Genomic DNA, 25,723 nt, shown 5'->3' with positions numbered 1-25,723 from the left:
GGGTCTCTGGCTCTCAGCTTGCCCATGCCACCACCTCCTCCTCTGCCCGCCCCAGTGCCTCATAGGCCCAAGGTTGACTCCTGTCCCTAGGGCAGGCCTGTGGCCCACAGGGCTCATGCATGGCCCCTGGCCAAGCCTGTGGGCCCTGCCTGACCCCGTACCGGGAGGATGGCACCTAGGGTTGGAGCCCAGCAAGTATTCTCCAGCTCCAGCCTGGCCCCGAGGGCAAACTTGCCACTGGTCAGGGGTCTGGACAGCGGCATGTCTGAGGACCCAGAGAGGTGGCCAGTCGTGTGGTGAGGTGACAGAGGCTGAGGACGGTGGCTTAGTCCCGGGCTTCCATGGGGCCTTGGGGCCTTCCCAGGGAACGTTCTGGCACCTGCTGACTGAGGTCTGGGAGGTAGCCCTGGCATATAGTCCCTGATGCCATGATTTGTCTTCCTTTTTGGAGTGTCATATATGAAAGGAGGTAACTGTTGTGATGGTGCTGGCGGGACCACTGCCCCTGATGGGGGGTGGGCTGAGTTAGGCCTGAAATGTGGGCCTCCAGGCTGAGTCCTGCCCTCTCCACCACACTCAGGGCTGACACCTCTAGTCAGCCCATTCTGGCTCCTTCCCCCAGATGCCAGAACAATGTAGTTCTTGTCACCAATCTGGGCAGAGTTGGGTCAGTGGGGACATGGGATTATGGGCAAGGCTAGCTGACATCTGCTCAACCTCAACATACCTGTCTCCAACGTGGCCAGGTGGTGGGGTAAGCAGGAATGAGGCAGGGGTGGGACTGCCCTGGGGAGGACGTTCCCAACCAGGGCCTGGGCAGGGGACCCAAGTTGGAACTACCACATTGCTTTATTGTACATCAGGGCCCCTGGCTAGGGAGCAGGCTGGGGACTAGGTACCCCATTCTAGCGGGGCACAGCACAAAGCTCGTAGGGGGAAGGGGTCACCAGGAAAGCAAAGACACCATGGTGGCTGGGCCGGGGCCGTCCGGCGGGCACCGAGAAGCTGAAGCGCTGCAGCAGGCAGGTGAAGAAGAGGAAGAGCTCCATGCGGGCCAGGGGCTCCCCGAGGCATGCCCGGCGGCCTGTGGGGAGGGGAGGGGAGGGGTGTCAGTGAGCCTGCCTCCCGGGCAGGACCCCTGCAAGATTCCACAGAAGGGGACAGGGAGCCGGGCTCCCCACAGGCACCTGCTGAGAAAGGCAGGAAGGCCTCTGGCTTCACAAAGTGGCCCTGAGCATCCAGGAAGTGTTCGGGGTGGAAGCGGAAGGGCTTCTCCCAGACGGCCTCATCCTTCAGCACCGATGACAGGTTGGTGAAGAGCGTCGTCCCCTGGGCAGGAGATGCAGGGTGAGAGTGGGGACTGGGCTCTAAGATGGTGGGACCCCTGCCACCAAACGCACGGGGGACACACACTGCCTGGCACACAGCTGGACTCTCAACTAGTCCGGCACCTGAGAAGCTCCTGGGCACCCTCTCTGACCCCATGGCAGGGCGCAGTCACACCTCTCAGGGGCACCCACGCTGCCCCCTCTCCCTACAGGCATTGGGTCGTCCGACATTCTGGCAGGTCCTGATTGACAGATCAGAACCCCACTAGACTGGGGTTCTGTATGGACAGGCCAGCCCTGCCTCTACTCTGGACCCCACAACCAAGCTGGGACAGTTGATGTGATGGCATTAAGGGACTGGGTGGCCAGGGTTCCTAGACTGGGCCCACCTGGCAGTGGCCATGCTGGGGCTACCACCAGGGCCTGGTGTTGAGCTGGGGTGAGGAGGGCTCCAGGCCTACCTTAGGGATGAGGAAGCCCTGTAGTTCGATGTCATGGGATGTCATATGGGTCACACCCAGGGGGACGATGTCCCCAAAGCGCTGCACCTCGTGAATCACGGCAGTGGTGTAGGGCATGCGAGCCTGGTCACCCATCTCAGGTCGCCGCACCTGCCCTATCACGTCGTCGATCTCCTGTTGGACACGGCCTGGACAGACATGCGTCCCCACAATGGGTCAGCACCTAGGGGGTAGCCCTGACACTCTGCCTCCTGTGTTGGAGGAGGTCAGGCTTACAGGATCCTTTTCAAGACTGTGCTGGGAGCCCCGGGTGTCCCAGCTAAGTTCACGGGCCCCCACCTGTACCCTTCCTCCCTCGCCCCCTGCACTTGGCCCCAGCTGGACTCACGCTGCACATCCGGGTGCAGGACCATGAGCAGGAGGCCCCAGGCCAGCGTGGTCGAGGTGGTCACCATCCCAGCAGAGAACAAGTCAGCCACCACTATGCGCAGGTTCTCTTCATTGAAGCTACTCTCAGGGTTCCCCTTGGCCTGAGCAGGGCCAAGAGGGTGCTCAGGGGACATATTGGGGTAGCCCCCTAATGACCTCCCATTCTGTACCTATCAGCCCAGATGCTGCTTGCCGGGATGCCCTGGCCCCACCTTTTGCCCAGCCTCCCCTCATTCCTCCTGGGATGCTCAATCCACCACCCTTGCTCCCTACCGTGGCAGCCGCTCTCACCTTCTCCATCTCTGCCAGGAAGGCCTCAGTCAGGTCTCGGGGTGGCTGGGCTGGATCCCAGGTCATCCTGTGCTCGGTCAGCAGCTCATCCAGCTGGGTCAGGAAAGCCTTTTGGGAGCGTAGGACCTTGCCAGCCAGCCCAGGGATGCGCAGGAGGAGGGGGACGGCATTCAGCACCTGCACCAGACACAGAACGGGGTCTCAATCTCTCCTGTGCTCTGTGTTCACCTGGACCAGTCTCGGGCCCCAGCTGTCTCCAGGGAAGACCCAGGGCCTGCCTGTCTCCACCACTGACCTCCCCAAGTGCCAGCCTCCACCCTCTCTCCTTGCCCTGGGCTGCCAGAAGAGAAACCCAAAATCGAAATCACCATGGACAGGGGGCACAGTCCTTGGCCTTTCTTGGTGCCCCCTGACCCGGGCACACCTCTCCCATGACCTTGTCTGAGACTTCCCCTTCTCCTCCAGGCCCTTCCTCTAGCAGTGGACTCTCTAGGAATGTCCTTTCCCAAACCCTCTGCAAATCCTGTTCCTCGGAGGCCCTACTGCAGCCCTGGCACTTCTCAGGAGCTCGCCCTGCAGAGACCCCAGCGTCCATCGCTCTGCACCTCGCGCAGGAAGCCTGACTCCTCCTTCAGTGCCTCATGTGTTAGGTCAAACAGCCTGAGGAAGCGAGGGTCGTCGTACTCGAAGCGGCGCCCGTAGGTGAGGGAGGCGATCACGTTGCTCACTGCTTTATCCAGGAGGCTGTTTGGGCGAAAGGGTCGTCCTGGGGGCGGGAGATGCGGGTCAGGGGTCACCTTCCCCGTCCCCCGCCTTCCCAGTTCCTGCCTTGTGCCCCTCTGCCCATCACCCACCGGCTTGGTCGGTGAAGGCAGCACAGAGGCAGGCGGCCTCCTCGGTGACCCATTGCTCCAGCGACTTCTTGCCCAGGCCCAAGTTGCGCAAGGTAGAAACGGAGAAGCGCCTCTGCTCGCGCCACGCGGGCCCGTAGCGCGCCAGGAACACCCCTAGGGGCAGGACAGGCAGGTGCGAGTGGCCATGAAGTCCTTGGCCCCACCCTCTGCCACCCACTCCAACCCAGCGCTACCCAAGGTCTCCCGCAGTCCCTCGCCTGGTCCAGCTGCGCACAGGGCCCACTCTGCTTACCTGCCTTGCTTCCCTGGCTGGGGCAGGTTTTTGCCCCACCTCTTCTCTGCCCACCCTGACCGCTTTTCCACTCAGGGAAGATCCCGCATGCCCCGCCCCACCTACACTGAGCCCACGCACAGGCGCTGACGCCGTCCCCCTCGTCGACACCTGATTCCAGCTGGGAAAGGCGCCATCCTCACCCACCTGGCTCCTGGCGGGTCTGGGCAGTGGCCCCGCCCACTCGTCACAAGCCCCGCCCTCATCCCCAGGCTCACACCTCCCCAGTGCAGGTGGTTTCCTGGCCCGCTGTCCCCACTGGCTGGCCTTTCTGTTTCACATCCACGACCCCGCGCCCTCTCCGCCCAGCTCGGACTTCGGTCACCGCCCACCCAGGGCCCACGGAAATGAGGTCTCTGTGCCCACCGCCACTTGCCTTGGGAGCGCGGCCCAAAACCCAGGACCTGGTTGATGGGCACAGGCGGGCGGTCGGCTGTGTCCTCGCCGCAGGTCACCAGCGCCTCACGCACGGCCGCCAGCCCATTGAGCACGACCACCGGCGTCCAGGCCAGCTGCAGGCTGAACACGTCCCCGAAGCGGCGCCGCAACTGCAGAGGGAGGGTCAGGGCCTCCGTCAAGCCAGGGTCCCCCCAGACTGCAGGTCCTAGTCCTATTTGAGCTTTGGGCGACCCCCGGGGATACCAAGAGTGAGCAGGTGGAAGGAGGAGACCTGGCCTCATGATCCTGAGGTGGGGGTGGGGTTCACACCTTCTATGATGGAGGAACTCAGTTTGGATGCATCACCCAGCTATGACCTTATAAGGGTCACCAAAATTGCCGATAGACCCCAGTTAGCATCCCATTTTACAGATGATGGTCCATGCCAGTGAGCAGTGAGGCCTGAGGACCCACAGTGCAAAAGGTTTGAACCAGGTCACTGCACACCCTTCATCCTTGATTTCCTGATTTAAAGACCTGACTTTAAAAGACCCTGACTTGTCTTCCATTCGTAAGTCCTTTCCTTCTGGTGTCAGCAGAAGGGACTTTGTGCTCCATAACATATTGTGCCCAATGGGCTTGCACGCCCACTGCCAAGTCCAGCTCCACCTCCAGGCCCTTGCCCTACTCTTCCTTGGTTTTTGGAAAATCCAGTCCTTCGTACCATGCACAAATGCCCTCCCCCTGGAAGTCCCCCAAACCCGCTCCCTTCTCAGCCTGGCTTCTGGTCCAGCCTGTGGTTTCACCCACCACCCATGTTTGCTGCTGGTGGGGGATCCTCAGGACCTCTGCCACCCTCCAGGACCTCCTCCCTCACCTGGTCGAAGCAGTATGGTGTGTTCTTGAAGTCCACATGCAACAGGTTGCCCAGCCCCGGCAGTGGCAGGGGACCTGGCGGGTAGCGTGCAGCCCAACGTTGGCGCCGGTGCATCAGGTCCACCAGGAGCAGGAAGATGGCCACTGTCACAGCCAGGGGCACCAGTGCATCTAGCTCCATAGCTGCCTTACTACCCCCTGGGCTCCTCTGGACACACCTGGCTCCCCCACCCCACCAGCCACAGAGGACCAGGCAGGACACTCTCAGCACACCAAGTACGTGATCATTCCCTTATAAAGGAAGCTGATCATGGCCTTTGCCCTCTGCTGTGAGCCAACCTGCTGTTTTGATTGTACTGCCAGTGGGTACAGGGTCAGGCCAGGGCGGGTAGGGGCTGCTCCAGAGGTCCTTGCCCCTGCTGCCCGCTCCAGGCCGTTACCCAGGGTAGGGTGGTGGAGGGGCCTGGTTGGAGAAGTCACTCCCTCTCCCCACTCCCAGCTTCTCAAGCCCGCACAGGCTTCTGGGATAACCAAGGTCTCATTGCACCCTGCCATCCACCTCTCTGCTAGGCTCATACACCCTAATGTGGTCACAACCCCTCCTCCAGAACATGGCCTTCCCCTTTCCTTACCCCACCTACCCGTTCCAGAGTGGCCTTTACCACCCTTATCTGTCACTGGCACTTACCTGGGGCCTTAGGGAGCTCATGATGATCAGAGGCGCCATGGGCCTGGTCCCTTCGCTTCACACTGCACTCTTGACATGCACAGACGCTATGCACACCCCTGATGGTGCACAGACCTCTTGTCCACTCCCAGACACTTGTCCACACTTGGAGGGACACGATCACACACCCACAAAATCACCCACACGAAGACAGTACTCACGTGCACACAGACTCACACTGACACTCGGCACACACATTGTCACACACACACATACAGACCCAGCACCAAGTACTGCGCTTCTCAGCCATGCCTGAGGTTTCCTGCATGGGATTTCTCCTGTCCAGAGGCTGCTCCCAGTGAGCCTCAAAGCTGTCGCCTGGATCCCAGCCCAGCCCGCATTCCTGGGCTCCGGCCTGGCCATGGCTTCTTGTTTGCAACAGGGCTGTTCCCAGAGCTTCCAGTTAGTAACCTGAAGGCCCTTGCCCCAGCCTGTGACAACATCCTTCAGGGCTGCCTGAGGGCCGTCGTCCTCCACTGCTTTCTGGCCTCCATGTTTCTGATTAGAAATCTGGTGGGAACGTTATGGAGGATCCTTTGTTCAGGATATGTTGACTTAAAAAAAAAAAAAAAAAAAAAAAAGACAGGGTCTTACTCTGTTGCCCAGGCTGGAGTGCAGTGGCAGGATCACGGCTCACTGCAGTCACGACCTCAAGTAGACCTCCTGCCTCCCAAGTAGCTGGGACTACAGGCACCACTGAGCCCAAATAATTTTGTTTTTGAGACGGAGTTTTGCTCTTGTCGCCCAGGCTGGAGTGTAATGACGCAATCTTGGCTCACTGCAACCTCCGCCTCCAGGGTTCAAGTGATTCTCCTGCCTCAGCCTCCAGAGTAGCTGGGATTACAGGCATCCACCAACCATGCCTGGCTGATTTTTTTGTATTTTTAGTAGAGACAGGGTTTCACCATGTTGGCCAGGCTGGTCTCGAACCCCTGACCTCAGGTGATCCACCTGCCTTGGCCTCCCAAAGTACTGGGATTACATGCATGCACCATCATGTCTGGCTTGGGAATGAGGTTTTGAAGCTCCAGCTGCTGGGGCTTCCTCAGGTTTCTGTGGGGCCATGCAGACTGTCTTGTTTCAAGTCTGTCTCCTAACTGGGGAGAGGGGGGATATGAACAGAACAAGTTAAAATACCACATAGCTTGCCATTCTCAGCTTCAGCCACTTTTCTTCTTTTTGTTTTTTGGTAGAAACGGGGTCTTGCTATGTTGCCCAGGCTGGTCTCCAACTCCTGGTCTCAAGAGAACCTTCCACCTCAGTCTCTGAAAGGGCTGGGATTCCAGGTCTGAGCTGCTGTGCCTGGCCCTCCATTTTTCTTGAATAAATGCTCATGGGTATTTATGAGCTTTTAGTTAATTTCCAGACTTCTGAAAAAGTTGAGACTGATGTTTTTGTCAGGTTTTTCATGTCACACAGCAAATGGTGAACTTCAATGTGTTATTTCTGCAGCTGTCACAGCTCATCTGAGGGTATTTATGAGACGTAAGATGTCTTAAATGTCTGTCTTTATATGTGGCTAACAGTTTGGTTGGGTCTAGAATTCTTTTTTATTTTTTGAGATGGAGTCTTGCTCTGTTGCCCAGGCTGGAGTGCTGTGGCACAGTCCTGGTTCATGGCAACCTCCACCTCCCGGGTTCGATTCTCCTGCCCTCAGCCTCCCAAGTAGCTGGGACTACAGGCGCCCACCACACCTGGCTAATTTTTGTGTTTTTAGTAGAGACGGGGTTTCACCATGTTGGCCAGGCTGGTCTTGAACCTCTGACCTCCAGTGATCTGCCTGCCTCAGCCTCCCAAAGTGCTGGGATTACAGATGTAAGCCACCATGCTTGGCCTAGAATTCTACATTGAACATTATTTTCCTGCTGAATTTTGTCTACTGTTTTGGGGTGTCATATATGAAAAGAGGTCACTGTTGTGATGGTGCTGGTGGGACTGCCGCCTCTGGTGCGTTGGCTTGAGTTGGGCCTGAAATGTGGGCCTCCAGGCTGAGGGAGCCTCTGTGCAGTAAAGGGTCGACTCATCAGCTTGGGGAAGGCAGCATCTCTGTATCTTAAGAAAAAAGAACAAGACCTCGACCAGTTTTTGGAAGATGAGCTGTGTGCTTTGGTAGTATTCTGCCTGGTAACAGTGTCTTTGAATTCCTGAAGCCTTAGGCCATGCCAGTTTGCTGACAAGGTGATGTATGGTAGAGACCTTGGATCTGCCTGTATCAGTTTGACCTCTAGAGGGGGCAGGAGACTTCGTACCTAATGTCAGCCACTCAAGTACTCCATACGTACAAGACCAACCCCCCAGAACTCCTCTGAACATGAGGGCTTGGTGGAGGTCCCTTACAGGCAGTGTCCTGTACATGTGTCACACACTGTGGCTGGGAGAATACAGCACTGTCTGTATGACTGCACTGGAAGACAACAGTGGGAATTCTGTGCTGTGTGTCTGCTGGACTCTGTCCTGGGCACCACTGACCTCTGCTGACTTTTATCTGTATCTTTTCAGTGTAATAAACCATGACAATGAGTATAACAGCATTTCTGAATTCCGTTGAGTTCTTATAGCAAATCACTGAACTGAGAGGGGCAGATCTTGGGGACTCCCGACACAGCTGGCTTCAGAAGTGTGATTCACTAGAATTACCCTCTCTGAAACTTGGTACAAGCTTAACTTGGAAAAAGGAAGGTAAAGGAGGTGGCTGATGGAGCTTTATTCCTGCATAGTTACTGTGTCACTTATGGCATGACACAGTAGCTGCACTGTGATCAGTTATGAGAGGTAAAGTTAGTTACAGAATTTAGAAATGATGGAACCAACTCCCAAGGAGCTGGCACAGTGGATGTGTAAGGAAATGTAAAATAACAAGAAACAAGCTAAATATACAATCCCTTGGTTATTGTTGTGTGCCATTGGCTACATTGAAGTAAAGGATAGGCTGGATGTGGTGGCTCACACCTGTAATCCCAGCACTTTAGGCCAAGGCAAGAGGATCACTTGAGTCCAAGAGTTTGAGACTAGCCTGGGCAACATGGCGAGACCCTGTCACTACAAATAATTTAAAAATTAGCCGTGTGCGGTGATGCAGGTCCAAGCTACTTAGGAGCCTGAGGTGGGGGAATTCTTGAACCCAGGCAGTTGAGGCTGCAGTGAGCTGTGATCGCACACTGCACTCCAGTCTGGGCCACAGAAGGAGACCCTGTAACGGGGGAAAAAAAAAAGAAAAAAGAAAGGGGGCAAAGCATTCATTCCACTCCTCACCCCCATGGGAACACCAAATTTTAACAACTATCTGCACACAGAAAAGCACCGTCACAAGATCCAAAAATCAGCTGAGCCATCACAGTACCTGGTTTTAACTTCATATCACAGGAAGACGCACTGATGAGGGTGGGAAAGACAGTCTTAAATCGCTGACACCACCCTGCTCCCTCACCTGCTGGCAGAGGCCATGCAGCACTGAGTCTGTGCACTTGTGGGAGGGAGAGAGCAGTGACTGGGGTGCATGACACTGGACTCAGGGCTGCCCTATCACAGCAGAGAGCAAAGCCACGCTGGGTTCAGTCAGCACCCACACCAGAAGGGAGCATTTGGGCCAGCCCTAGCCAGAGGGGAATCGCCCATTCCAGTGGCCAGAACTTGAGTTTCTGGGCAAGCCTCGCCACCACGGGTCAAAGTACTCAGGGATCCTAGGTAAACTTGCAAGACAGTCTAGGACACAAGGACTGTGGTTCCTCAGCAATTCCTAGTACTGGGCTCGGCTCAGAGCCAGAGGACTGGGGTGGCACATGACCCAGGGAGCCAGGAGCCAGGAGCCAGGGTGGCTCAGAGAGTGCTTGCCACCCCTCCCCCAACCCCGGGGTGCAGAGCTGGCAAAACAATGAAAGTAACTCATTTCTTCTGCTCAAGGAGAGAAGAGTGACGAGTAATGAGGACTTGGTCTTGCATCTTGGATACCAGTTCAGCCACAGAAGAAGAGGACGCTGGGTAGAGGAGTGAGGTGCCCAGTCCAGGCCCTAGCTCACCAGCATTCTAGACACACCCTGGGGCAGAAGGGAACCCACTGTCTTGGAGACAAGGACCCAGCCCTGGCAGGATTCATCACCCGTGGGCCCTGAATAACCGGTAGCAATACCCAGGGAGTACACCATGGGCCTTGGGCTCTGAGACATGCTGACTTCAGGTGTGACCTGGCACACTCCCAGCTCTGGTGGCGAAAGTGAAAAAGGGAAGCAGAGGGAAGAGTAAAGGGGACTTTGTCTTGCACCCTAGGTACCAGCCTGGCCACAGTGGGGCAGAGCACGAAGGAGGCTTTTGCGGTCCCTGAGTCCAGGCCTAGGCTCTTGGACAGCATTTCTAGACCTGCCCTGGGCCAGAGGGAAGGCCATTTCCCTGCAGGGTGAGTCCCAGGGCTGGCAGCATTGACGACAAGCTGACTGAGGAGCCCTTGGGCTTTAGTGAACATCAGCTGTGGTCTGCCAGAACCCCCCACCATGGGCTGGCGGGGGTGGGGGCCACTGGAAGAGAATCCCCATCTGTGGAAAGTGGAGGGAAGAGCAGGAAGGACTTTGTATTGCAGTTTGTATTGTAAGGACTTTGTATTGTATTTTCCATTGCTTAGCTGCAATGGAATAGAAGAAGAGGCAAATTGCTAAGGTTTTTGACAATAATCTCTGGCTCCCAGACAACATTTCTGGACCCACCTAGGGACTGGGGGAACTCATCACCCTGAGGGAAGGACACAAACCTGGATGGCTTCACTACCTGCAGGTCGCAGAGCCCTTGAGTGAACATAGGTGGTAGCCAGGTAGTGGTTACAGCAGACCCAGTGCTATGCTGGCTTCAAGTGTGACCAGTGCAGTCCCAGTGGTGGTGGCCACAGAGGTGCCTGTATCACCACACCCCCAGCTCCAGGTGGCTCAACACAGAGAGAGAGAGAGACTCCATTTGTTTGGGAAAAAGTAAAGAAAGAGAACAAGAGTCTCTGCCTGCTAATCCAGACAATTCTTCCAGCTCTTATCCAAGACCAAGGCGGTACCTCTATGAGGTTTCAAAAACCACAGCGTTGGCCGGGTGGGGTGGCTCACACATGCAATCCCAGCACTTTGGGAGTCTGAGGTGGGCAGATCACCTGAGGTCAGGAGTTCGAGACCAGCCTGGCCAATATGGTGAAACCCCATCTCTACTAAAAATACAAAAAATTAGCTGGATGTGGTGGTGCATGCCTGTAATCCCAGCTACTCGGGAGGCTGAGGCAGAATTGCTTGAATCCGGGAGGTGGAGGATGTAGTGAGCCGAGATCATGCCATTGCACTACAGCCTGGGCAACAACAAGAGTGAAACTCTGTCTCAAAACAAAAACAAAAACACGGCTGGGCGTAGTGGCTCACGCCTGTAATTCCAGCACTCTGGGAGGCCAAGACGGGATCACGGGGTCAGGAGATCGAGACCATCCTGGCTAACACAGTGAAACCCTGTCTCTACTAGAAAATACAAAAAATTAGACAGGCGTGGTGGCGGGTGCCTGTAGTCCCAGCTACTCGGGAGGCTGAGGCAGGAGAATGGCGTGAACCCAGGAGGCGGAGCTTGCAGTGAGCCGAGATTGCGCCACCGCACTCCAGCCTGGGCAACAGAGTGAGACTCTGTCTCAAAAAGAAAACAAAGACAAAAAACAAAAACAAAAAAACAAAAACCCCAAAACCACAGCATTATTGATCGTGGGGCCCAAGTCCCTTCAAATACCTGGAAATCATCCTCAAGAAGGACAGACATAAACAAGCCCGGACAGCAAGAACTACGGTAAATACCTTACTCTTCAATGCCCAGACACCAGCAAACATCCACAAGTCTCGAGATCAGCCAGGAAAACATGACCCCACCAAACAAACTAAGGTGCCAGGGACCAATCCCAGAGAAACAGAGACATGTGACCTTACAAAGAATTCAAAATAGCTGTTTTGAGGGACCTCAAGGAAATTCAAGGTAACACAGAGAAGGAATTCAGAATTCTAGCAGATACATTTAACAAAGTAACTGAAATAATTAAAAAGAATCCAGAAGAAATTCTAGAGTTAAAAAATGCAACTGACATACTGAAGAATTCATCAGAGTTTTAAATCTATGGGCAAATCTATTACTAAATCATAATTAAAGTTATTAAAGCATAGGGCAAATCTACGAGTTATTGGCCTTAAAGAGGAGGTAGAGAAAGACAGAGGGGCCCGGGTGCAGTGGCTCACACTTGTAATCCCAGCATGTTGGGAGGCCGAGGCGGGTGGATCACAAGGTCAGGAGATTGAGACCAGCCTGGCCAAGATGGTGAAACCCCATCTCTACTAAAAATATGAAAATTAGCCGGGCGTCATGGCAGGGTCCTGTAATCCCAGCTACTCAGGAGGCTGAGGCAGGGAACTGCTTGAAGCCAGGAGGCAGAGGTTGTAGTAAGCCAAGATTGCACCACTGCACTCCAACCTGGGCGACAAAGTGAGACTCCACCTAAAAAAAAAAGAAAAAAAAATAGAAAGACATAGGGGTAGAAAGTTTATTCAAAAGGATAATAACAGAGAACATCCCAAACCTAGAGAAAGATATCAACTTTCAGGTACAAGAAGTTTATAGAACACCAAGCAGATTTAACCCAAAGAAGAAGATGACCTCAAGGCATCTGATAATTAAACTCCCAAAGGTCAAGGATAAAGAAAGGAACCTAAAAGCAGCAAGAGAAAAGAAGCAAATAACATGCAATGGAGCTCCAATACATGACATGGGGTAGTCACCTTTCCAGTGGAAACCTTACAGGCCAGGGGACAGTGGCATGACATATTTAAAGTGCTGAAGGAAAAAAAACTTTTACCCTAGAAAAGCATATCTGGCAAAAATGTCCTTCCAACAGGAAGGAGAAATAAAGACCCTCCTAGACAAACAAAAGCTGCGAGATTTCATCAACACCAGACCTATCCCACAAGAAATGCTAAAGGGAGTTTTTCAATCTGAAAAAAAAGGATGTTAATGACCAAGAAGAAATCACCTAAAGGTATAAAACTCACTGGTAATAGTAAGCACACAGAAAAACAAAGTATTATAATACTGTAACTGTGGTGTGTAAACTACTCTTAATTAGAAAGACTAAATGATGAACCAATAAAAAATAATAAGTACTTTTCAAGACATAAACAATACAGTAAGACATAAAGAGGCTGGACCCGGTGGCTCACGCAGGTAATCCCAGCACTTTGGGAGGCCGAGGTAGGTGGATCACCTGAGGGCAGGAGTTCGAGACAAGCCTGGCCAACATGGTGAAACCCCATCTCTATTAAAAATACAAAAAATTTAGCCGGGCATGATGGTGGGCGCCTGCTACCCAGGAGGCTGAGGCAGGAGAATCGCTTGAACCTGGGAGGTGGAGGTTAAAGTGACCCGAGATCGTGTCACTGCACTCCAGGCTGGGCAACAGAGCAAGACTTTATCTCAAAAACAAAAAAAGACAAAGAGAAACAACAAAAAGTTAAAAAGCGCCGGGATGAAGTTCAAGTGTAGAGTTTTTATTAGTTTTTTTTTTGCTTTATGTTTGTTTGTGCAATCAGTGTTAAGTTGTCATCAGTTTAAAATAATGAGTTATAAGATAATATTTGCAAGCCTCATGGCAACCTCAAATCAAAAAGCACACAGTACGTGAGACTGTGTCTCAAAAAGAAAAAACACACAATGGATACACACACACAAGAAAGCAAGAAATTAAATCATACCACCTGAGAAAATCGCCTTCATTAAAAGACAAGAAGGAAAAAAAAAAAAAAAAGACCACAAAACAGTGAGAAAACAAATAACAAAACAGCAGGAGTAAGTCCCTGCTTAGCAATAACAACATTGAATGTAAATGGACTAAACTCTCCAATACAAAGACACAGAGTAGCTGAATGGATGAAAAAGCAAGGCCCAATGCTTTGTTGCCTAGAAGACACATACTTCACCTATAAAGATACACATAGGCCGGGCGCAGTGGCTCACGCCTGTAATCTCAGCACTTTGGGAGACTGAAGTGGGCAGATCACGAGGTCAGGAGATCAAGACCATCCTGGCTAACACGGTGAAACCCCGTCTCTATGAAAAATACAAAAAATTAGCTGGGCATGGTGGCATGCACCTGTAGTCCCAGCTACTCGGGAGGCTGAGGCAGGAGAATGGCTTGAACCAAGGAGGCGGAGCTTGCAGTGAGCTGAGGTCGCGCCACTGTACTCCAGCCTGGGCGACAGAGCGAGACTCCATCTCAAAAAAAAAAAAAAGATACACGTAGACTGAAAATAAAGGGATAGAAAAAGATACTCCACGCCAATGAAAAACAAAAAAGAGCAGGAGTAGCAATACTTAGACAAAATAGATTTTAAGACAAAAACTGTAAGAGGAGGCTGGGCATGGTGGCTCACGCCTGTAATCCCAGCACTTTGGGAGGCTGAGGTGGGTGCATCACGAGGTCAGGAGATCGAGACCATCCTGGCTAACATGGTGAAACCCCATCTCTACTAAAAATACAAAAAATTAGCTGGGCGTGGTGGCGTGTGCCTGTAGTTCCAGCTACTCGGGAGGCTGAGGCGGGAGAATGGCTTGAACCTGGGAGGCGGAGCTTGCAGTGAGCCGAGATTGTGCCACTGCACTCCAGCCTGGGTGACAGAGCGAGACTCCCTCTCACGAGCAAAATAAAACAAACAAAAACTGCAAGAGGAGACAAAGAAGGTCATCCAGCAACAGAATATAACAATTGAAAATATATATGTACACAACACTGGAGCACATAAAGCAAATGTTATTAGAGCTAAAGAGATAGACCTTAATGCAATAATAGCTAGGGACTTCAACACCCCACATTCAGCATTGGCCGGACGTCCCAGATGAAAGTCCAGCAAGAAAACATTAGACTTAATCTGCACTACAGAACAAACGGACCTACTAGATATTTACAGAACACTTCGTCCCAAGTCGGCAGAATACCCGTTCTTCTCCTCAGCACATGGATCATTCTCAAGGATACACCATATGTTAGGTCACAAAGCAAGTCTTAAAACATTAAAAAAGTTAAAATAATACCAAGCATCTTCTCTGACCACAACAGAATAAAAGTAGAAATCAACAAGAGGAATTCTGGGAACTATACAAACACGTGAAAATTAAACAATATGCTCTGGAATGACCAGTGGTTCAAGGAAGAAATTAGGAAGGAAATTTGGCTGGGCACAGTAGCTCACACCTGTAATCCCAGCACTCTGGGAGGCTGAGGCAGCCAGATGACCTGAGATCAGGAGTTTGAGACCAGTCTGGCCAACATGGTGAAAACCCCGTTTCTACAAAAAATAAAAAATTAGCAGAGCATGGTGGCATGTGCCTGCAGTTCCAGCTACTAGGGAGGCTGAGATGGGAGGATTGCTTGAACCCGGGAAGTCAAGGCTGCGGTGAGCCCTGATGGCATCACTGCACTCCAGCCTCGGTGACAGAGCAAGACTCTGTCTCAAGAAAACAAACAAAAAAACCCACACACACACACACACACACACACACACACACACACACAGAGATGCTCAAACTAGTATCATTTTGCTGTTAGAGCCAAGAGGGGTGGCCTGTGTAGTAAAAACGGCGGAAGTCATTCCTTGCACAATGCAAACCATTGGACCAAGAGTCCAAACTGACTCTTGACAGGCTGTTGGGAGATATCTGCTAAGGCCTTGGAATGTCCTGCCTGAAATAGTGCCTTTGTACATAGCTGGGGCCTTGGATCATACAACACAGTTTATGCCAACAATGTGACCGGGGGTGGGGCCCTTGGCCTGTATCCATCTGACTTCAGGAGGGGCTAGAGACTGAGTAACTGAGGTCAGCCATGTTGGGGGGCTCAAGCCCAGGTTTTTGTGTCCCAACAAAAACCCTGGACACCAAGGCTCAGGTGAGCTTCCATGGCTGGCAGTGCTCTCTACGTCACTTGCTGTTGGGGGAGAATTAAGCACTGCCTGTAGGAGTCCACCAGGAAAGAGAGCTGCAGCCTCAGCCTGGTTATTCTGGACTGTGGCCCCGTGCCTTTCATCTTTGCTGACTTTAATCTGTACGCTTCTCTGTAATAAACTGTAACAGGAAGGATAACAGCTTTTCTAGGTCTGTGAGACCTTCTAGCATATCACCGAACCTGAGGGTGGTCTGGGGGACCACAACACAGTCTCCCACCCTAGCCAGGGAATGGGCTGATTCCTGGCATATGCCTATTCATATCCACCCAGCCAAGACATATGCATGGACTTTGTTGCCAAGCCAGGCAGCCAGTGATGGGTCTCTGGGCGTGACGTGGGGGTAGGCTGTCGCCTGCTGAGAATCACTATGCCTGTATCTCAAGTAAAGTCAGGTGTCCAGGTAAGAATGAATGAGGTGAGGCCAGTCTCGGTGGCTCACACTTGTAATCCCAGCACTTTGGGAGGCTGAGGGTGGTGGGTCGCCTGAAGTCAGGAGTTTGAAACCAGACTGGCCAACGTGGCGAAACCCATCACTACTAAAAAGACAAAAATTAGCCAGGGGTGGTAACGGGTGCCTGTAATCCCAGCTACTCGGGAAGCTGATGCACGAGAATTGCTTGAACTCGGGAGGTGGAGGTTGCAATGAGCTGAGACTGCACCACTGCACTCCAGCCTGGGTGACAGAGCAGACTCCATCTCCAAAAAAAAAAAAAAAAAAAAAAAGAATGAGGTGACAGGGTGACAGGTGAGGGGTGAGCGCTGACATCAGGCAGGTGACTCAACACAACCAGGACCTTGGCAGGGGCCCAGAATGGATTCAGAAACCAAGTGGGAGCCACTAGATTCATTTTCTGTACAACAGGGTCCCAGCTGAGGAGCAAGTTGGGGGGGCTTGATGCGCAACTCTAGCGGGGCACAGCACAAAGCTCGTAGGGGGAAGGGGTCACCAGAAAGCCAACGACATGAGAGTGGCTGGGCCGGGGCCGTCCGGCGGGCACCGAGAAGCTGAAGCGCTGCAGCAGGCAGGTGAAGAAGAGGAAGAGCTCCATGCGGGCCAGGGGCTCCCCGAGGCATGCCCGGCGGCCTGTGGGGAGGGGAGGGGAGGGGTGTCAGTGAGCCTGCCTCCCGGGCAGGACCCCTGCAAGATTCCACAGAAGGGGACAGGGAGCCGGGCTCCCCACAGGCACCTGCTGAGAAAGGCAGGAAGGCCTCTGGCTTCACAAAGTGGCCCTGAGCATCCAGGAAGTGTTCGGGGTGGAAGCGGAAGGGCTTCTCCCAGACGGCCTCATCCTTCAGCACCGATGACAGGTTGGTGAAGAGCGTCGTCCCCTGGGCAGGAGATGCAGGGTGAGAGTGGGGACTGGGCTCTAGGATGGTGGGACCCCTGCCACCAAACGCACGGGGGACACACACTGCCTGGCACACAGCTGGACTCTGTCAACTAGTCCAGCACCCGAGAAGCTCCTGAGCACCCTCTATGACCCCATGGCAGGGCGCAGTCACACCTCCTGGGGGTGCCCACACTGCCCCCTCTCCCTACAGGCACTGGGGTCCTCCAATATTCTGGCAGGTCCTGATCTGTCTTCCCTACTAGACTGGGGCTCTGTATGGACAGGCCAACCCTGCCTATACTCTGCACCCCACACCCAGGCTGGGACAGTTGATGTGGTGGCATTGAGGACTGGGTGGCCAGGGTTCCTAGACTGGGCCCACCTGGCAGTGGCCATGCTGGGGCTACCACCAGGGGCTGGTGCTGAGCTGGGGTGAGGAGGGCTCCAGGCCTACCTTAGGGATGAGGAAGCCCTGCACTTCGATGTCACGGGATGTCATGTGGGGCATATTCAGGGGAACAATGTCCCCAAAGCGCTGCACCTCGTGAATCACGGCAGTGGTGTAGGGCATGCGAGCCTGGTCACGCATCTCTGGTCGCCGCACCTGCCCTATCACGTTGTCGATCTCCTGTTGGACACGGCCTGGACAGACATGCGAACCCACAATGGGTCAGCACTCAGGGGACCAGCCCTGACCCTCTCCTGCCTCCTGTGTTGGAGGAGGTCAGGCTTACAGGAGACTGGTCAAGCCTGTGCTGGGAGCCCTGGGTGTCCTAGCTAAGCTCAGGGGCTCCCGCCTGTACCCTTCCTCCCTTGCCCCCTGCACTTGGCCCCAGCTGGACTCACGCTGCACATCCGGGTGCAGGATCATGAGCAGGAGGCCCCAGGCCAGCGTGGTCGAGGTGGTCACCATCCCAGCAGAGAACAGGTCAGCCACCACCATGCGCAGGTTCTCTTCATTGAAGCTGCTCTCGGGGTTCCCCTTGGCCTGAGCAGGGCCGAGAGGGTACTCGGGGACACAGCGGGAAAGCCCCCAAATGACCTCCCATTCTGCACCTGTCAGCCCAGGTGCCACTCACCAGGTAATCCAGCGGCCCCACCTTTTGCCTGGCCACTCCTCATTCCTCCCAGGAGCTCAACCCACCACCCTTGGTCCTCACCATGGCAGCCGCTCTCACCTTCTCCATCTCTGCCAGGAAGGCGTCAGTCAGGTCTCGGGGTGGCTGGGCTGGGTCCCAGGTCATCCTGTGCTCGGTCAGCAGCTCATCCAGCTGGGTCAGGAAAGCCTTTTGGGAGCGTAGGACCTTGCCAGCCAGCCCAGGGATGCGCAGGAGGAGGGGGACGGCATTCAGCACCTACACCAGACACAGAAGGGGGTCTCAATCTCTCCTGTGCTCTGTGTTCACCTGGACCAGTCTCGGGCCCCAGCTGTCTCCAGGGAAGACCCAGGGCCTGCCTGTCTCCACCACTGACCTCCCCAAGTTCCTCCTCAAGTACCAGCCTCCACCCTCTCTCCTTGCCTTGGGCTGCCAGAGGAGAAATCTAAAATAAAAATCTCTAATGTGGACAGGAGGCACAGGGTCCTTGGCCTTTCTTGGTGCCCCCTAACCCAGGCATACCTCTCCCCTCACGGTGTCTGAGATTTCTCCTCCTCCTCCAGGCCCTTCCTCTAGCAGTGAGCTCTCCTGGAATATCCTTTCCCAAACCCTTCTATGCAAACCCGCTCCTCTGAGGCCCCGCTGCAGCCCGGGCACCTCTCAGGAGCTCGCCCTGCAGAGACCCTGCGGTCCCTCGCTCCGCACCTCGCGCAGGAAGCCCGACTCCTCCTTCAATCCCTCCTGTGCTAGGTTCAGCAGCCTGAGAAAGCGAGGGTCGTCGTACTCAAAGCGGCACCCGCAGGTGAGGGAGGCAATTACGTTGCTCGCCGCTTTGTCCAGGAGGCCATTGGGGCGAAAGGGGCATCCTGGGGGCGGGAGATGCGGGTCAGGGGTCGCTTTCCCCGTCCCCCACCTTCCCAGTTCCCGCCTTGTGCCCCTCTGCCCATCACCCACCGGCTTGGTAGGCGAAGGCGGCACAGAGGCAGGCGGCCTCCTCGGTCACCCACTGCTCCAGCGACTTCTTGCCCAGGCCCAAGTTGCGCAAGGTAGACACGGAGAAGCGCCTCTGCTCGCGCCACGCGGGGCCATAGCGCGCCAGGAACACCCCTGGGGGTGGGATGGACACGTGGGCGTGGCCATGAAGGCCTTGGCCCCGCCCTCCACCACCCACTACAACCCTGTGGTTTTCCTGGTCTTCCGTGGTCCCTGTGGTCCCTTGCTGCATCCAGCAGGGCACCGGGCCTGCTCTTTGCTCACCTACCTTGCTTGGGTCTTGGCCCCACCTTGGCTCTTCCGACCCTGACTGCCTTTCCACTCAGGGAAGATCCCGCCCGCCCCGCCCTGCCCATATTGAGCCCGCAGCACAGCTGGGACACGGGCTTCCAGTTGGGAAAGGCTCGGGCTGCTCTTAACCAGGATCCTGGCAGGTCTGTGCAGTTGCCCCACCCACTCACCACAAGCCCCGCCTCCTCCCGCCCACACACTCGCACCTCCCCAGTGGAAGTGGTTTCCCGGTCCGCTGTCCCCAACCCACTCTCTGGCCTTTTTCTGTGTCCCAACTCCACGACCCCGCGCCCTCTCGGCACAGCTTGGGCTACGGTCACCGCCCACTCAGGGCCCACGGAAACGAGGTGTCTGTCCCCCACCGCCGCTTGCCTTGGGAGCGCGGCCCGATGCCCAGGACCTGGTAGATGGGCACAGGCGGGCGGTCGGCAGTGTCCTCGCCGCAGGTCACCAGCGCCTCGCGCACGGCCGCCAGCCCATTGAGCACGACCACCGGCGTCCAGGCCAGCTGCAGGCTGAACACGTCCCCGAAGCGGCGCCGCAGCTGTAGAGGGAGGGTCAGGGCCTCCGTCAAGCCAGGGTCCCCCCAGACTGCAGGTCCTAGTCCCAAGTGAGCCTTGGGCGACCCCCGGGGCTACCAGGAGTGAGCAGGTGCAAGGAGGAGACCCGGCCTCCTGATCCTGGGGCGTGGGGGTCACACCTTCTACGATGGAGGAACTCAGTTTGAATGCGTCACCCATCTGTGACTTTGCAAGAGTCACCGAAATTGCCAATAGGCCCCAGTTAGCATCCCATTTTACAGCTGATGGTCCATGCCGGTGAGCAGTGAGGCCTGAAGACCCACAGTGCAAAAGGTTTGAACCAGGTCACTATATCCCTTCATCCTCGATTTCTAACTTACTCATTTCTTTCTTTTTTTTTTTTTTTTTTTTTTTTTGAGACGGAGTCTCGCTCTGTAGCCCAGGCTGGAGTGCAGTGGCCGGATCTCAGCTCACTGCAAGCTCCGCCTCCTGGGTTCACGCCATTCTCCGGCCTCAGCCTCCCGAGTAGCTGGGACTACAGGCGCCCGCCACCTCGCCCGGCTAGTTTTTTGTATTTCTTAGTAGAGACGGGGTTTCACCGTGTTAGCCAGGATGGTCTCGATCTCCTGACCTCGTGATCCGCCCGTCTCGGCCTCCCAAAGTGCTGGGATTACAGGCTTGAGCCACCGCGCCCGGCCAACTTACTCATTTCTTTAGACCATGTCTGGCTCTGTCACCCAGGTTGGAGTGCAATGTTACGATCTTGGCTCACTGCAACCTCCACCTCCCAGGTTCAAGCAATTCTCCTGCCTCAGTCTCCCGAGTAGCTGGGATTACAGGTGCCCGCCACCGCACCCAGCTAATTTTTGTATTTTTAGTAGAGACAGGTTTCACCATGTTGGCCAGGCTGGTCTCGAACTCCTGACCTTGTGATTCCCCCGCCTCAGTCTCCCAAGATGCTGGGATTACAGGTGTGAGCCACCGTGCCCAGCCATTGATTTGTTACTTATTCATTTATTTAGACATTGTGTGGCTCTGTCACCCAGGTTGCAGTGCAATGGCACAATCTCCGCTCACTACAACCTCTGCCTCCTAGGTTCAAGCAATTCTGCCTTAGCCTCCCGAGTAGCTGGGATTAAAGGCATGTACCACTGTGCCCAGCTAATTTTTTGTATGTTTAGTAGAGACGGGGTTTCGCCATGTTGGCCAGACTTGTCTGGAACTCCTGACCTCAGGTGATCCATCCACCTTGGCTTCCCTAAGTGTTGGGATTACAGGTGTGAGGCACCACGCGCAGCCTGATTTCCTGATTTAAACGGCACATAGGACCCTCACTTGTCTTCCATTCCCAGGGCCTTTCCTTCTGGTGTCAGCAGAAGGGACTTTGTACTCCATAACATATGCTGCCCAATGGGATTGCACGCCCATTGCCAAGTCCAGCCCCACCTCCAGGCCCTTGCCCCACTTTTTCTTGGCCTTTGGAAAATCTCATCTTTCATGCCATGCATAAATGCCCTCCCCCAGGAAGTCCCTCAAATCTGCTTCCCCTTCTCAGCCTGGCTTCTGGTCCAGACTGTGGCTCTACCCACCACGTTTGCTGGTGGTGGAGGATCCTTAGGATGTCTGCCACCCCCCAGGACCTCCTCCCTCACCTGGTCGAAGCAGTATGGTGTGTTCTTGAAGTCCACATGCAACAGGTTGCCCAGCCCCGGCAGTGGCAGGGGACCTGGCGGGTAGCGTGCAGCCCAGCGTTGGCGCCGGTGCATCAGGTCCACCAGGAGCAGGAAGATGGCTACTGTCACGGCCAGGGGCACCAGTGCATCCAGCCCCATGACTGCCTTGCTGCCCACTGGGCTCCTCTAGACACACCTGGCTCCCCCACCCCACCAGCCACAGAGGACCAGGCAGGACACTCTCAGCACATGAAGTGCATGATCATTCCCTTATAAAGGAAACTGATCATGGCCTTTGCCCTCTGCTGTGAGCCAACCTGCTGTGTTGACTGTGCTGCCAGTGGGTGCAGGGTTAGGCCAGGGTGGGTAGGGGCTGCTCCAGAGGTCCTTGACCCTGCTGCTTGCTCTTGGTGCCTACCCAGGTTAGGGTGATGAGTGAGAAGTGACCTGGCATGAGCTCCACCCAAGCTGGCGATATAGGTTGTACTGGGTGCTGAGCTGTGTACTGGGAGCATGGCGGGAAGGCTGTGAGTGGACCAATGCCCCACTGTAATCACGACCTTGAGGAGCAGGAAGGTAACATAGCTGACATGAGAAGCCAGCAGTACCATGAGGGTCATGGGGACTCCGCCCCAGGCTGGAACAGGACTTTCTGGGAAGGATTCATGGAGAACTTTGTCTAGCTGACTGAGGGGCTGCCTAGCACTGTAGGCCACAGCACTGGCAGTGGGAAAAAGCCACCCCTGGAATTTCCTGTGCAGGTGGCCTGAGGGGCAGCAGGAGGCCGGCAGCTGGAGCCTAGGTCTTTTCAGGTCTGGATGAAGACTGGATCTGGGGAACAAAAGGCAGGGAGAACAGTTTATTTAAAATTTAAAAAAAAAAAAAATTAAAAAGCTTTTTTGAGAGACAGGGGCTTGCTCTGTTGCCCATGCTGGAGTGCAGAGGTGTGATCAAAGCTCACTGCAGCCTCAAACTCCTGTGCTCAGTCAAGAGATCCTCCTATTTTTGCCTCCCAAGTAGCTGGAACTACAGGTGCACACCATTATGCTTGGCTAATTTTTTTGTTGAGATGGGTTCTCACTATGTTGCCCACTCTGGTCTTGAACTCCTGGCTTCAAGTGATCCTCCTGCGTTGGTCTCCCAAAGTGTTGGGATTAGAGGCATGAGCCACCTGACCCAACAGAAGTTTTGAGGCCACTCAACTGACAAAGAGAGCAAGACCCATATCCATCTGGGGACTTCTCAGATCTGGCTTGTGGCCTCCCAAATTGGCCTCAACTGAATGAATGTTCCTGTCCTATGTGGCAGCACCCTTCTACCTCGGACTGTGAGATAATCAAGGTGCAGGGACCGGTGGCCCTTTATACATTACCTGTATGCACTCTTGGCCTTTTGAGGTGTCAGACCCCCCGCTCAAGCAGTCATCATGATGGGGGTATGAATGGCAGGGACAGGCATGCCTGCAACGTAGGCAGTGTCCTCCCGAGTGCCCTCTTTACCAGCCAGAGGCCTGTAATTCAAGATACAGCAGCATGAGGAAAACCTTCGATAATGATGCCTATGGCCTTTTCCAATCATTGTGCACCTGTGGCTTCCATTGATAGGGCACTTATGTCCCAGAAACTGCTGGTCAGACTGTGTGTGCTCCAGCTCATTAATCCTCCCACAGCCCCCTAAGGAGGTGGTTTTATGGTCCCCAAGGCAGAGACCGAGGTTCAGAGATTACATAACAAGGTTCAAGTCACAGAGCGGTGTTAAGAGTACACGTCTAAAGTGTATGCTGAGCTACTACTCTATACTGTTTGGACATTACATTCTATTAATGGTCAGTATAGAAGTTTCTGGGATTATTTTTAGGGAACAGATCCAACCTGCCTTCCCTCAACACTGGGACTGCTTGTGTCACGGTGAAAAGTGCACTGTGCCCTGGCAGGCCCTCTGGACGTTGCCAAGTGAGATGGTGTGAAAATACATCAGCAAGTGGTAGACTAGGAAACTCCGGGCTCATTCTCCTGGAGAGCTCAGGGTTAACAAAGCTATAGGAACCAAAACATCATTGTGAGAATTCTAGAGACTAGTTAGGACGCTGCAATGCCAGCTGACGCAGAGCCAGGAAGGGACTGCACTGGAAGGGTAGTAAAGTTGAGCATTTTACTTGTTCTTGCCCTTCCCCCTGCCAGGCACAGCAATGCCACTGGGAGGGACCCTCCAATTCCCAGCTCCTCCCATGGGACAGGTTTCTGTTGGGTCTGACTCATCCCCGAGTGCTGAGTGGCAGGGTCTGCCCTCAGAGCAGCACCTCTGAGTTTCAACAGCTGCAAGGGGGTGGGATTATGGGCAGTGGAATAGTTATCTCTGGGTATCCTGGAGGGGATTGGTGCCTGGATCCCCGGTAAATACTGAAATCCAAGGATGCTCAAGTTCCTTATGTAAAATTGCATAGTATACCTATGCATATGCTCCTGTATACTTTAAATCATCTCTAGATTATAATACCTAATACAGTGTAAATACTACGTAAATAGTTGCTATACTGTACTGCTCTTATTTGTATTTTTAGTTGTTATACTTTTTTTCCAAGTATCTTCGATGTGTGGCTGAGTTTGTGGATGTGGAGCCTGTGGGTACTGAGGGCTGCCTGTACCCTAGAAACAGAGATGGAAAGTCCAGGGGCAGGATGGGCCTGCAGGGGGGCAGTTTAATGGGTAAAGTTTCAGTTTCATAAAATGAAAAAGTTCTGAAGATTGGTTGCACAACAATGTGAACACACTTAACACCACTAAACTGTACCATAACTGTTATGATGGTAAATTTAGCCACAATTTAAAAACTTTTAAAGTTATTCAAAAAATAAATGGCCACATACACACCTGTTAGAATGGCTTAAATCCAGAACACTGACACCACCAAATGCTGGCAAGGATGTGGACCATCAGGAACTCTCATTCATTGCTGGTGGGAGTACAAAATGGTACAGATACTTTGGAAGACAGTTTGGCAATTTCTTTTCCATTCTTCAATTTTTTTTTTTTTTTTTTTTTTTTGAGTCTCAGTCACTCTGTTACCCAGGCTAGGAGTGCAGTGGTGTGATCTCAGCTCACTGGAACCTCTGCCTTCTAGGTTCAAGTAATCCTCCCACCTCAGCCTCCCGAGTAGCTGGGACTGCAGGCATGAACCATGTCCGGCTGATTTTTGTACTTTTAGTAGAGACAGGGTTTCACCATGTTGGCCAGGCTGGTCTCAAACTCCTGACCTCAGGTGATCCAGACAGTTTGGCAATTTTTTACAAAACTAGACATACTCTTACCATACAATCCACCAACTGTGCTTCCTGTACTTACCCAAAGGAGTTGAGACCTTATGCCCACACAAAAACCTGCAAAGGGATTTTTACAGCAGCTTCATCTTTAGTTGTCAGAACTTGAAAGCAACCAAGATGTTCTTCAGCAGGTGAATGGATAAACTGTGGTACAGCCAATGGAATTATTTATCACTAAAAAGAAACAAGCTATCAAGTCATGAAAAGACATGGTTGAACCTTAAATGCACATTACTAAGTGGATGAAGCCAATCTAAAAAGGCTACCTACTATATAATCTCAACTATATGACACTTTGGAAAAGGCGTAACTTTGGAAAAAGGCTCAGTAGTGAGGGACTGGGGGGAAGGAAGAATGAACAGTGGGACAGAAGATCCCTGGGGCAGTGAAACTACTCTGGATAATGGTGGGTCCACGTCTTTTTTTTTGAGACAGGATTTTGCTGTTGCCCAGGCTGGAGTGTGGTGGCGCGATCACGGCTCACTGTAGCCTCGACCTCCTGGGCTCAAGCGATTCTCCCATCTCAGCCTCCCAAATAGCTGAGACTACAAGCGTGCATCATCACGCCTGGCTAATTTTTGTATTTTTATGTAGAGAGGGGGTTTTGCCCAGGCTGTTCTCGAATTCAAGCCTTCATCTGCCCACCTGAGCCTCCCAAAATGCTGGGAATATAGGCATGAGCCACCACGCCCTGCCAGATCCAGGTCTTCACACACTTGTCAAAAGCCATAAAATGTACACCACCAGGAGTGGCCCCTAGTATAAACTATGGACTTTGGGTGATAACAATGTATCCATCAGTTGTAACAAATGTGCCACTCTGGATGGGATGTTGATAGA

General features: G+C 53.7%; 3 protein-coding genes across 51 annotated transcripts in view; all 3 read right to left on the bottom strand.

Moving 5' to 3' along the window:
* Positions 1 to 25,723, bottom strand: part of NDUFA6 (NADH:ubiquinone oxidoreductase subunit A6) — a 321,526-nt gene that overhangs the window by 41,007 nt on the left and 254,796 nt on the right. The window contains exon 1 of one of the 49 annotated variants that reach the window (XM_050806053.1): positions 19,996 to 19,999. The exons of 46 other annotated variants lie outside the window; for them this stretch is intronic. The gene's annotated coding sequence lies outside the window, so the exon portion shown is untranslated. Of the gene's footprint in view, positions 1 to 3,868; positions 3,873 to 19,725; positions 19,730 to 19,995; positions 20,000 to 25,723 lie in introns of those variants that run through there. 2 more of the 49 variants (XM_050806057.1, XM_050806069.1) reach the window with 2 other exon arrangements.
* LOC126963595 (cytochrome P450 2D17) lies at positions 831 to 10,090 on the bottom strand. The gene is made up of 9 exons (XM_050805901.1): positions 4,950 to 10,090; positions 4,071 to 4,242; positions 3,364 to 3,516; positions 3,115 to 3,275; positions 2,510 to 2,686; positions 2,178 to 2,319; positions 1,790 to 1,977; positions 1,188 to 1,329; positions 831 to 1,084 (listed from the first exon to the last, which is right to left on the bottom strand). Exons 1-9 carry the CDS (start codon positions 5,127 to 5,129, stop codon positions 906 to 908), a joined length of 1,494 nt encoding a protein of 497 aa, XP_050661858.1. The 5' UTR covers positions 5,130 to 10,090; the 3' UTR covers positions 831 to 905.
* Positions 16,488 to 21,834, bottom strand: LOC126963596 (cytochrome P450 2D17-like). The gene is made up of 9 exons (XM_050805902.1): positions 21,544 to 21,834; positions 19,743 to 19,914; positions 19,041 to 19,193; positions 18,792 to 18,952; positions 18,168 to 18,344; positions 17,836 to 17,977; positions 17,444 to 17,631; positions 16,846 to 16,987; positions 16,488 to 16,742 (listed from the first exon to the last, which is right to left on the bottom strand). Exons 1-9 carry the CDS (start codon positions 21,721 to 21,723, stop codon positions 16,564 to 16,566), a joined length of 1,494 nt encoding a protein of 497 aa, XP_050661859.1. The 5' UTR covers positions 21,724 to 21,834; the 3' UTR covers positions 16,488 to 16,563.

Source organism: Macaca thibetana, chromosome 10 (genome assembly GCF_024542745.1).
Source record: "Macaca thibetana thibetana isolate TM-01 chromosome 10, ASM2454274v1, whole genome shotgun sequence".
Taxonomy (NCBI): domain Eukaryota; kingdom Metazoa; phylum Chordata; class Mammalia; order Primates; family Cercopithecidae; genus Macaca; species Macaca thibetana.
This window is presented reverse-complemented; position numbering and strand designations above follow the sequence as displayed.

Bases quoted from the DNA above. Each gene is read 5' to 3' on its own strand.
- LOC126963595 (XM_050805901.1), bottom strand. From the start codon at position 5,129: ATGGAGCTAGATGCACTGGTGCCCCTGGCTGTGACAGTGGCCATCTTC. The intron at 4,243-4,949 runs GTGAGGGAGGAG...CTCCCTCTGCAG, and splicing joins CACCATACTGCTTCGACCAG to TTGCGGCGCCGCTTCGGGGA. The intron at 2,687-3,114 runs GTGCAGAGCGAT...TGTCTGGTGCAG, and splicing joins AGTCAGGCTTCCTGCGCGAG to GTGCTGAATGCCGTCCCCCT.
- LOC126963596 (XM_050805902.1), bottom strand. From the start codon at position 21,723: ATGGGGCTGGATGCACTGGTGCCCCTGGCCGTGACAGTAGCCATCTTC. The intron at 17,978-18,167 runs GTGAGAGCGGCT...GGCCCTGCTCAG, and splicing joins TCCTGGCAGAGATGGAGAAG to GCCAAGGGGAACCCCGAGAG. The intron at 16,988-17,443 runs GTAGGCCTGGAG...TCTCCTGCCCAG, and splicing joins AGGGCTTCCTCATCCCTAAG to GGGACGACGCTCTTCACCAA.